Source organism: Ictidomys tridecemlineatus, chromosome 11, assembly GCF_052094955.1.
Source record: "Ictidomys tridecemlineatus isolate mIctTri1 chromosome 11, mIctTri1.hap1, whole genome shotgun sequence".
NCBI lineage: Eukaryota > Metazoa > Chordata > Mammalia > Rodentia > Sciuridae > Ictidomys > Ictidomys tridecemlineatus.
In genome coordinates this window covers 38,354,212-38,366,885 of record NC_135487.1, presented here as the reverse complement: position 1 = coordinate 38,366,885, position 12,674 = coordinate 38,354,212, and the positions used below count along the sequence as shown (strand labels likewise).

The window sequence follows — 12,674 nt, the reverse complement described above, 5'->3', positions numbered from 1 at the left end:
GTCTTCAAAACATTGTTTATTTTTAAGTTTGAAATATTGTAGATGTCAAAAAGTAGGCAAGGTTTTACCAAGATAGTTTTATGCTCGTAAATATTACAGAGAGAGATTTAGAGAAAAACCAGAGGAATTTTGCCATTTTTAAGGGTCATTTGCTCTTACTAGTGGGTGTCTGTACAAGTCTCAGGCTAAGGTTATAACAACAGAAGCCATTGACATCTTTATTCTTTATCATTTTCCTCCTATTTTTGTCCTTTCCTCCCTCTCTTCTTAGGAACATGCTCTTTTGAGGTGAGGAAATATGATTCCTGGCCTATTCCGCTCTTTGCTGTTTTTTTTTTTTTATTAAGCTGTATCTTGTTGGAGTCTATTTGAGAGATCAGATTGTTGGTATGGCATTTAAGTCGATATAAAGAATATATTTCAGGTTCTCACCACCATCCTCCACCTTTAATTCTTTAATGCTCCCTGTGTACATGTTCTTGTGTGCTTGTGTTTGCCATATTTACTGGTTGAGTTAACTGTAATGATTTTGATCCAGGGAAAAGACCCATCAACAAATTGGATTCTTCTGATCCCTTTAAAGTGAATGATCCATTTCAGCCTTTCCCAGGCAATGATAGCCCCAAAGAAAAAGATCCTGATATGTATTGTGATCCATTCACTTCTTCTTCTACTTCCACTACCAATAAAGAGGCTGACCCAAGCAATTTTGCTAACTTCAGTGCTGTAAGTACTGTGAATGGGCTGTTTGGGGGAAAATCTTTCCATTTACAATTTGAGGAGTTTTCCAAGACGACTTTGGAGTCTGCCAAATTTGTATCACTTCAACTAAATTTGCCAAAATACTAAAATAATCTTGCATTCTTCCCCCAAGCAAAACCTCTTATTCTATTTTGATGGTTCTAAAATTTCTTCTTTGCACAAATGATTTTACTACTCTTAGTTCTTGTGTTATATAAAAGTTGTTTTATAAACCTTCCTCTTGGTCTTGGTAACATAAATATAAGTAAAATCTTGACATATAGTTTTGCAGATGGTTATAGATGATGATGATTTAATGGACTATTGGAGAATAATTTACTATTTGCCCACTGGATGAATAATGCCAGTGGTGAGCTTGTATATTTGTAACTGTGTTGTATGTGTGTGTTTGTGTATAAAGTTTTAATGATTTTTGAAGACCACTCAGCAATTATTATATGAGAGGATAGAGGATAGATGCAGGGATTTTTTTTTTTTTTTTTTTTTTTTTTTTTTTTTAGTGCTGAGCATCAAATTCAAGGCCTTGTACACTCTAGTCAAGCAGTCAAGCACTCTTCCACTGAGCTGCATTCCCAGGGATTCTTTGAATTGCATTCCCTCAGCCCCATGACATCCTTTCTAAAATCTTAATGTATCCTGGATATGGTGGTGCATACCTATAGTTCCAGCTGGGTCTTTCACCACATAATTGTTACCACCATAATTGTGAATATACATTAATTCACAAATATTCCACATATCCTAATATTTCCCCAAGATGGTGTAGTAATAAGCGATTTTTAAATCATACTAGCATAATTTTTTAAAAATAAACTTTTACAATAATAATCACACTCCACTTTTTTTGCAAAAAAAAAAAAAATTGGCATGAAATCTATGGTAAATAGGGTATTTGAGAAGCTAAGGTTGGAAGATCACTTCAGCCCTGGAGTTCGAGACCAGCCTGAGCAACAGAGCAAGACCCCAGCCTCCGAATCCCCTAAAAAAACGTTTATGAAATCAATTATTGTCAGGATCTAAACAATTTAGAGCTCTAATTCACTAGCCTCCTATACTTGCTGTGCATTCTCTCAGAGCTGACTAAAATAAGACCTTTAGAAACCATAGAAAGGTGCTATGATGGGCTAAGGATGTAGCCCAATGGTAGAGTGCTTGCCTAGTATGCATTAGGCCCTGGGTTAGATCCTCTGCACCACAAAAAAGAAAAGAAAAGAAAGAAAGGTGCTACGATAATGGCATTAGGCAGGGCCTGTAAGAGAGTAGAAATTGGGCAATCAGCTGGGCTCAGTGGTACTCCAGAGGCTGAGACAGGAGGATCACAAGTTCAAAGCCAGCCTCAGTGATGGTGAGACACTAAGCAACTCAGTGAGACCCTGTCTCTAAATAAAATACAAAATAGGGCTGGGGATGTAACTCAGTAGTTGAGTGCCCCTGGGTTCAATCCCTGGTACAAAAAAAAAAAAAAAAGAGAGAGAGAGAGAGAAGAAATTGGGCAACCAATCACAGAAATATCATTCTGGAGAGACATAAAGCAGTATCATAATATTCTGTTATTTAGATAAAATCAAATCTTTTGCTTTTTAATAAAATTTGTAGAATAACTAATCAAAGTTTTATTTTTTTCAGGCTAAATGACCTCATTATCACTGCCTGTTCTATATCGAGAATTTTTCTTTATCTATCACTTTATTTTCTTGATTTTGGAAATAGAAGTTGTAATGGCCAGGTGACCCTGGGTACAGTCTGACTGATGTTTTCCTCCTTATTGTAACAGTTGGTCACTCAACTAGTTTTATTGCTGCTGCTATTTCTATTAGAAAGCAGGTAGGCAAACAGGCACAGTGGTGCACGCCTGTAATCCTAGCAATTTAGGAGGCTGAGGCAGGAGGATAACAAGTTCAGAGCCAGCCCCAGCAACTTATGAGAGCCTGTCTCTAAATAAAACATAAAAAGGGCAGGGGATGTAGCTCAGGAGTTGGGCACCCCTGGGTTCAATCCCTGGTACCGAAAGAAAGAGAGAGAAGGTGGGCAAGAATCTGTGTGCAACTAAGGAAGGTGTACCACCCGGCTTTTTAATCTGTACTTTTAAGTTCTGATGGCTTCTGCTAAAGGTCAAGGAGAAAAATAGAAATCAATATTCCAAATATTGTAAAAAGTGGAGTGTCAGAATTATCCTGACCTTTCATTTCAGATGGAATTTTAGTTATTTCAAGCAGAGAATCAAGAATTGGCTTACTTAGAAGATTATAATTCTCTTAGTATAAAAAAATAACCTGTGACAATTTGTGATATTTAATATGTTAAATAAAGTTTCAGAAAGCAAATCAAAACCTGATTGAAATAACTTTCAAACAATAACTGAGGCATTTTACTTACTTCATACTCAAATCTCAGGGTAGTATAAATATAAAGTAGTGTAAATATAAAGTTGTTATAAAAATATCCTTATTTTAATTTTGGAAGACTTGTTAAGTATTATAAATTTCACAAGTACTCTAATTCTTCTAGGAAAAAAACTACCATTTTCAAAAAGTCTTGAATATTTCTTTCATTTTATCCTTATAAAGTCCTCTTCTGTGTGACAAGACTTGAAACCAAGTAGAATTTTGTATTTAGTTTCTGCTGAAGTTGCTGTTTTGGTTGAATAAAAACATTTCCCCGATTGAATAATCATGAGTATTAAGGGTTTTTTTAAAAACTGAGTCCAAAAGTTCTCAAAGCCTGCCAAAATCTTTAATATACTTAAAAAAATAGTTTTGGTTCTTATCTTGCTTAGTATAACCAATACTCTTTATTATATATAGCAAAATCAGCCTATTTTTTCCTTCATAGTTTTTCTATATCTGAAAGTCTAGGATGAGGTGGAAAATTGCCAGTTGGCTTAAGTTAAAAATTATTTATAATATGAGGATGCTCACTTAAGTTTAAATAGTAAATATTTTACATTATATCAGAAAGTCTATCCCTCTTCCATTTTTGAATCTGCTTATCTACTTGAAGTGTTTCTAAGTAATATTTTTAATATTTACTTTTTTATAGACAAAGTCTATAGATGGAATTTTTTTAAAATAAACCACAGTTATGTAACTGGTTAAAACTAAACTTATTGCTGAGCACAGTAGCACACACGTGTAATCCCAGTAACTGGAGAGGCTGAGATAGGAGCATGACAAATTTGAGGCCAGCCTCCGCAACTTAGCAAGACCCTAAGCAACTTGGTGAGACCCTGTCTAAAAATTAAAAAGGACTGCTGGGGTGGGGGCTCAGCGGTAGAGTACTCACCTAGCACGTGTGGGATACTGGGTTCAATCCTCAGCACCACATAAAAATAAAGGTATTGTGTCCAACTACAACTAAAATATATATATATATATATATATATTTAAAAAAATAAAAATAAAAAGGACTGGGGATGTGGCTCGGTGGTAGAGTTCCTCTGGGTTCAATTCTCAGTACCAAACAAAAAATAAATAAATTTTGTTTGGGAGGGGTGGGGGACAATTAAACAAGATTATATTCCCAGAATCCTTCAGGTGAAACAAGAAATTTTATTATGTTTTATTTATTTGAAAGTGTTATATAAACAATTTTTTCTTCTTTTTATTGTTTTACTTATTCATTTAGTAATTTGTTCATTCATTATGTCTTTTAAATGGCAGTATCCCTCTGAAGAAGATATGATTGAATGGGCCAAGAGGGAGAGTGAGAGAGAGGAAGAGCAAAGGCTTGCCCGACTGAATCAGCAAGAACAAGAAGACCTAGAACTGGCTATTGCACTCAGCAAATCTGAGATATCAGAAGCATGAAGAATTCTCTTGTCCTTTGTCTACAATTCTCTTCTTCCTAAATATTGATGCTATTTACCATGTATATCAAAACTACCTGTGAGCATGGGAATACAAAAGGTTTGAGATTCCTGTAAATGTGACAAAAGTCTAGGTTTTTTCTTTTGTACTCTCAGATTTGACTTTTATTATTTCCTCTAAAAGCAGTAACCTAATCAGACAGCTTTACCTAGGCCCTTGTTCTGGTGTGCATTTACTGTGAGCTTCAGCCTGCCTGTGCTACTTTTACTTGTAAACCTAGAGCATCCAAGCTTCTGCCTTCTGGAATGTAGAGAAATAGTTTCACCCCATGCTACCTTTGTTCTGTGGTTATTCTGATTAGAGTCAGTTGAGTTTATAAAGTTTGCAGTATTCTCCCTTGATTTTAATGGTTGAAGGAGAGGAAGAGAACAAACATCGCATTTCTTTTATGATTGATATAAATTGGCTAGTATAAAGTACATTTTTGTATATCCTTGGAGTATAAATACCATTTAATTTGTTTTTTAGAGAAAAGGAAAAATATTTTGCATCAGTCTACTCCACTATTGAAAAAAGGATGCTTTAGATTGAATGATTTTAACTTAAAACTTAAATTTTTCCTAAATAAAAAACATTAAAATCTCATGTGGAAATACATTTTTTAAGACAATTTTCTGTGGATTTAAGGACTTTTAGGTCAACAGATACCTCTCCATAAATTTGCTAATTAACAAAATCAGTTTCTTACAAGTAAAGTTTGTAAGAAAATGTCCATTTTAAGTGCCAGATGTGAAGAAAATTTATCACTTAAAATGTACCCATCAGTATAAGGTAAGCACAAATCTTAATTAACATGCAACTGTTCTGCCTTTGCAGTGGCACTGTCCTCTTGAGTTCATTTAGTTTACTATTATACTTTTGCAGAAGAAACATTAGCAAGCTACAACTGGAAGGTACTTTAATTTTTCATGTATATTTTTGTTTTCTTTAATGAAGTCTTAACTACTTGAAATATAAAAACTTTCACTGAATACAAATAGGAAAGGTGACATGTATTATACCATATTGCTTTTTTGTCTTTGTAGTTTAAATTAGTTTATTTACTTCATGTTTTTCACCTATAAAAAGGGCAACCTACCCTTTTTTTTTTTTTAATTGGAAGGGAAAAGATCTGCCAAATTTTCAAAACTCCTTACATTTTAAAATCTCATCTTTAAAACTAACCTAGCAGGCAAGCTGAATTTGAATAGACTGTGAAGAAGGCTGTATATTGTAATCCTCTTTTTGCACATGAGTTACTGAGTTAGATAATGTATTAAATAACAGATAAATAAAAATGCACCTATAACCTAATTTAAATTCTCTGGGATCAACAAGTCAAGGTGGTATTGATCTGTAATAATCAGAGTAACTTATTGCTTAGACTATAAGTAAATTCCAAAATATCTAATTCATATGATCTTGAAATGGTGCTTTTCTTCTTTCCACACACAATTGGATGGCTGGAGTTTAAAACAAACCACTTCCTGTACTGCTAACTTTTTCTAATTTTTATATAAAAACATTTCAACATAAAAGTCATATATGAAGCAAGGGCTGAATCATAATCACAAGGCTTTAATTTTGATAAACTAATCCAGTGACTAAGGATTTAGGCAAGTTAGCAAAAGTTGATTGAGAAGGTAGCATTGGGAATTGCTGGTAGGTGGCGTTTTCTGTTTTCTTATTTTTTTTCTTTTCCTCCTTCCCCTTACTCTTTGAGAAAAAGGTAAGTTGACTTGAACAACCTTCTTTTGCACTGGGAAAATGAACAAATGTTTGAAATGCTTTTAAAATATTTTTTTTTAATTAAAAAAAAACACTCTGGAAAATATTAAATATCTGTAACTTATAAACACCAACTTTCAATGTAATAAGTGTACCCTAATCTTATGTATGTTTAACTGGATTATATAGAGTCTTATCTTTTGTTAAAATATATATACTCAGTGGACCAATATAATATTAAAATATGTATATATTATATAAATATATATCTTTATCTCCATGCTTGCTTGTGTAGGTTGAACGTCTTATGGTCATTTGTGATATTTTATGTTGTTGACCCTGGTCTCAGGGCCTGTAATTAAAAAGGACAGATAAGTATTGCTGAGAGCTAAGTGGCACTACTTACAAAGTTTTAACCATCTTCTACATACTGATTCAGCTTTATTTGGGCTCTCTAAAATTTTCTCTTGCATTTCGAACTTCTAAATTGTAGCCTGTAATTATGAGAATAATATACTTTAAGTAATAATAAAGCATACTACCCACATATTCAATTTATACTGGAGTTTTGCTTTAATGTCAATTTTAGTTATTTTGTCTGTTTTTGTGAAAGGAAATATATATGCACAGAGAGAGATATATACAAAGATATGCAAAACATTTGTGGCTTGTATATATTTATTGAATAAGGATTATGACATGGATTCTTGGAAGGCACTGTGATCTAATAAATTGATAACAATCCTGGGCTTGAACCTCCATTCTGCCACTTTTGAGAAAATAATGTAAAGATGGCTTTGAGAGCCAGGTATGGTAGTACATGCCCATTATCCCAACAACTCGTGCATATGGCATGTGCCTGTAATCCAAATTTCTTTTTTTTTTTAAATATTTTTTAGTTGTTAATAGACCTTTATTTTATAATTTATTTATATGCAGTGCTGAGAATCAAAGCCAGTACCTCACTCATGCTAGGCAAGTACTGTACCACTGAGCTACCACCCAGCCCCTGTAATCCCAATTTCTTTTTTTTTTTTTTAATTTTTTTTTAGTTGTCAGTGGACCTTTATTTTATTTATTTATATGCAGTGCAGAGAATCAAAGCCAGTGCCTCACTCATGCTAGGTAAGTGCTCTACCACTCAGCCACCACCCCAGCCCCTATAATCCCAATTTCTTGGAAGACTGGGGCAGGAGGACCCCAAGTTTGAGACCAGCCTGAGCAACTTAGTGAGATCCTGTGTCAGAATAAGAAAGGGCTGGGGATGTAGCTCAGTGGTTGTTTTAGGCAGCTTTTTTTGCTGCTGTGACTAAAAGGTCTTACCAGAATAATTGTAGAGAAGAAAAAGTTTATTTTGGGGCCCACGGTTTCAGAGGTCTCAATTCATAGATAGCAGGCTCCATTCTTTGGGGGCTCAAGGTGAGGCAGAACATAATGGCAGAAGATTGGTGGAGGGAGGTGGGACACATGATGATCACAAAACAAAGAAAGACTTCACTCACCAGATAAAAAATATATACCCCAAAGGTATGCCCTTAATGACCCACTACCTCCAGCCACACCTTACCCACCTTCAGTTTCCCACTCAGTTAATCCCGTTAGGGGATTAATTCACTGATTGGGTTAAGACTCATAACCCAATAATTTCTCCTGCAGACCTTCGTGCATTGTCTCAACTTGAGCCTTTGGACACCTAATATGTAAACCATACCAGCGGTAGAGCACCCATGAATTCAATCCCCAGTACCCCAAAAGTATTTTTTTGAGAAAGTTATTCAAGCCTTCCTGAACCTCATTTTCTTCATCTAATGAATATCCTAAAACCTAATTTATGGGATTGTTATAAAGGATTTATTTTTTTTGAGATGATGGGGTCTTACTGTATTGCCAAGTCTGATCTCAAACTCAATCTTCCTTAGTCTCCAAGTAATTGGGATTACAGACACATGCCACCATGCCCATTCTGATAGTGTGTTAATATTTAAGTAAACAAATTAAGACACTTTTTTCCCCAGAGCTGAGGACTGAACCCAGGGCCTCACATATGATAGGCAAGTGCTCTATCACTGAGCTATACCCTCAGCCTCATATTTTTATTAATAGTAAAAAAAAGCATTTTGTTATTTGAATGTATATTATGTTTGAAGCCCTGTTCTAAGCATTTTGTGTGTGTATTCTTGTTTCTTGTCAGGTCTCCACAATAGATCTAAGTAGCAGGTACTGTTATTATCCCCTGTTTTTTAAAATGGAAGGACTGAGGCTAAAAAAAGATACAATGTGCTTTTGACTATACAGCTAAGAAGTAGCTGAGCCAGATATTGAACACTGGTCTCACTGATTCTGAACATGATACTCTTCAATTTATCATACTTTGTTTTATGTGCAAAAAATTTTTTGCAGAAAATGGTAGGAACAGGATATAATAATATTTTTAAAGCTCTAAGCATGATCCTAAGTGTTTGCTTATATTAGTTCATTTAATCCTCACAGCAGTAACCCTGAAAGGTATAGATTCTATTATTGTCTCCATTTTGCAGAGGTGCCCAAACTTGGCTACAGTTAATGTAGCTATGGGCTGGGGATGTGGCTCAAGCGGTAGCGCGCTCGCCTGGCATGCGTGCGGCCCGGGTTCGATCCTCAGCACCACATACCAACAAAGATGTTGTGTCCGCCGAGAACTAAAAAAATAAATAAATATTAAAAATTCTCTCTCTCTCTCTCTCTCTCTCCTCTCTCACTCTCTCTTTAAAAAAAAAAAAAAATTAAAAAAAAAAATGTAGCTAGTAGTTGCAGAGCTGGAATTTGAACCAAGGAGACTAGTTCCAGATTTCTAACCACCACTTTCTATTCCAGTTAAAAGATAAGCCACAGTAGAAATATCACAAATAAAATAATTCCTATAATCTCACTCTTGAGGTTGAATGGAATAAACCTACTACACTGCATGTGGCTAAAGCATTTTCCAATTTATTATCCTATTTGACACTCATGACTTGCCAACACATGAAAGTACTAAGTAATTTTTTGTTATTACTGTTGCCCCACATGTACATGGTAGAAAGGGCCAGCCATGCTTTTTTATTAAAGAAATACAAATTTTAAAACCATATGGCTGAAAAGAAAAACAGAAGACTGGCAAAAATGAAAAGTAATTTATCAGTGATCCCAAGACTTTGGAATGAAGACATAAAAAGGGAGGCAGAAAGTAAGTTTGAAAGAGTTTGAAGTAGCTCGCTGTGACTAGAGTTCATGGGCAAAGGAGTGAGTTATTCATGTTTGCATGTAAGAAAGACCACCTCAGTGGTGATTTGGGGTACTGCTTTAGGAGTAAACCAGATAAAGCAGGGAGAGCAGGGGGTAAGGTTGTTGTAGCCATCCACAGGAGATGGGAAGGACCTAAACCATGGTTGTGGCTGAAGCCTAAGAGAAATCAAGTGATTTGAGAATAATTTAGAATTAACAGATCTTAGAGTTGAGATATAGGTAGTGGGAGGGAAGGTCTACTTCTCCAGATTTAGCAATCATCAAGATCACCTGGAGGGCTTATTGAACTACATATTGCTGGATCCCACCCCAGAGTTTCTGCTTCAGTAGATCTAAAGGAAACCCAAGAATTTGCATTTTCAACAAATTCCCAGGTGTTGCTGGCCCAAGGCCCTTTCCTTTGAGAACCACTGGAGTAGAAGATAATTTCTAAATCTTTGTTCTGTGGTTTTATTAAATATATAATATGCAGTCCTGTTACAACCTTGTCATTCTATACTTGTAAATTCTGCTACTTTTTTTTTAAGAGAGAGAATATCTTTTTTTATAGATTGACACAACACAATGCCTTTATTTTTATGTGGTGCTGAGAATCGAACCCAGGTCCTGCCTGTGCTAGGTGAGCGCTCTACTGCTGAGCCACAATCCCAGCCCTAAATTCTGCTGTTTAGTGTGAAAAATCTTCAGTCTTTCTTGTAGATAGTTTTAAAATATAATAATTGAAAACTAACATTTAGATGGCACTTAATGTGCCCAGTACCATTTAAAGCACTTTATATATACTGATATATACTGATTCATTTAATCTCTATAACAATTCTTTAAATTAGGTACTGTTATTCCCAGTTTACAGCTAAGAAGTCTTAGGTACATAGAAGTTAAGTAATTGGCCTAAGATCACAGAGCTTAAAAGTTCCAGAGCTAGGATTCAAATCCAGATAGTCTGGCTCCAGAATCCATATTCAGTTACTTGTTCTGCTTAAAAAATTACATTCTTTTTTTTTTTTTTTGCATGCTTGGATCTATTGTATACCTCTTACTGTCAGAAAGCTTCATATTGTGTGAGTTTTGAAAATGCACAGTGTGGGGCTGGGGATGTGGCTCAAGCGGTAGCGCGCTCGCCTGGAATGCGTGCGACCTGGGTTCGATCCTCAGCACCACATACCAACAAAGATGTTGTGTCTGCCGAGAACTGAAAAATAAATATTAAAAAGTCTCTCTCTCCTCTCTCACTCTCTCTTTTAAAAAAAATAAAAAAGAAAAAAAATAATAAAAGAAAATGCATAGTGGGAAAGTCGCTGTCATTCCATTGACTTTGAAGACTCATATGAGGGTCCTGCCATTTGTGGTGTAGTGGGGGAGATATATTTGCTTATACTTTGTTTCCCAGCATTGCATACTGAAGATTACTGTGGGGTGCTGGAACACCTAGAAGAGGGAAAGAATAGTTCTAAGAGGATTGGGGAAGGCTCCTTAGAGGGGGTGTCCCCAGGACATGGTATCCTGTTGCTTTGTGAAAGCATACATGGTCACTGTTAATTTTTATTTGTTTTATTTATTTTATTTATTTATTTTTTTGAAGGTAAGCTCTCACAAGGTCACACTGGAGAAGGCCAGCAGACAGTCTACCAGGAGGCCTCATTTATGTGGCATTCATTACATTAGTAAATTCAGCCTGGTCCAGGGAATGACCTTCAGGTTTAGAAACTTGATTTTCATCAATAAAACAGAGACAGCTCCCATTAAGTAAATTCACAGGGACTGACGTAGAGACAGGGATGACACTTTCCAGTATAAATAAAGTTACCACAGGGCTTTGAATGCCCACGGTTGGTTCAGTGCTACTCCCTCTTCCTTGCTGGTGCTTGACTGCCTCCTGTCTCAGACTCCTCTTAATGTCAGCTTTGGCAGCCAAAGCTGCCTGCCTGGGCCATGGACGCATTGTTTTGGATTCATATGCTTAATCAGGTTACAGTCTGGTTTGACTGGTTGGGTAGCTATAAGTCTGGTTGTGGTGACTTTGCATATCTTTGCTTTCATCATTGTGTATACATTTTTCAGTATGTTAAAGAGCATCATTTTTTAAATCATGAAATTTGTCATTGATATGTCCTGGGTCAAAAGAAAAAATGAAAGCCACTGATTTTCTTTTTAAATCTTTTCAATTAAAAAATTTAAGTGTTAATAGTATATAACCAGGTAAATTATATAAAAGATAATCTCCATCAGGCCTGGGAGTATATGCCTATAGTCCCAGCTACTTGGGAGGTTGAAGCATGAGGATCATTTGAATCCAGGAGTTCTGGGCCAACCTGGGATACATGGCAAAATGCCTTACCATTTTCTAGCCAGGTGACTTAGGGTAAGTCTCTTAAACCTCTTTGATCCTTAAGAGGGATAATAATTCCCTCGAAGAGTTGTTGTGAGAACGGCTTAGGCAGCCAGGGCAAGATGGCAAGTGAGGAAGTAAGGGGCAGGGCCAGAACAAAGGGGTACGAAGAGGATCTTCTAATGAAGTCAATTTCCTGCAAGACAAAAGTGCTCATGGACACAAGTGGGGGACCCAATCTGTGCTCCTAAATGGGAGATCCAGTAGAAAAACTAAAACAGATGGGCGCGGTGGCGCACTCCTGTAATCCCAGCAGTTCAGGAGGCTGAGGTAAGAAAATTTCGAGTTCAAAGCCAGCCTCAGCAAAAGTGAGGCACTAAGCAACTCAGTGAGACCCTGTCTCTAAATAAAATACAAAATAGGGGTGGGGATGTGGCTTAGTGGGTGAGTGTCCCTGAGTTCAGTCTCTGGTACCCAAAAAGAAAAACTAAAACAGACATGCAGACAGAGGGGGGCACCAATCAATTATAGTGAGGAGAGAGTGGACAGGGGAGGAAATTCCAGATACCATAAAAATAACTGGCCAAAACTCCCTCACCAGATTCCCAGTTCTGGGGAAGTCTGTCTCTCTCACTTTTGCAATAAACCTACTGTTTCCTTGCTCTGCATCCTGTTCTTCAGTTATTTGCTGAATGGAGACAACAATCCCAGCAACTCAGGACAGGAGGAGGACTGCAGTTTGAGAA

General features: G+C 36.2%; 1 protein-coding gene across 3 annotated transcripts in view; it reads left to right on the top strand.

Annotated features, from left to right (window-relative positions):
* Eps15 (epidermal growth factor receptor pathway substrate 15) overlaps positions 1-6,893 on the top strand; it is a 126,984-nt gene extending 120,091 nt beyond the window's left edge. For 2 of the 3 annotated variants that reach the window (XM_078026242.1, XM_078026243.1), the window contains 2 exons: positions 539-726; positions 4,422-6,893. In XM_078026242.1, coding sequence (XP_077882368.1) covers positions 539-726; positions 4,422-4,568 — 335 coding nt within the window. In that variant the 3' untranslated portion in view covers positions 4,569-6,893. The remainder of the gene's footprint in view (positions 1-538; positions 727-4,421) is intronic. The other variant, XM_078026244.1, reaches the window with a different exon arrangement.
* Positions 6,894-12,674: the final 5,781 nt, after the last annotated feature.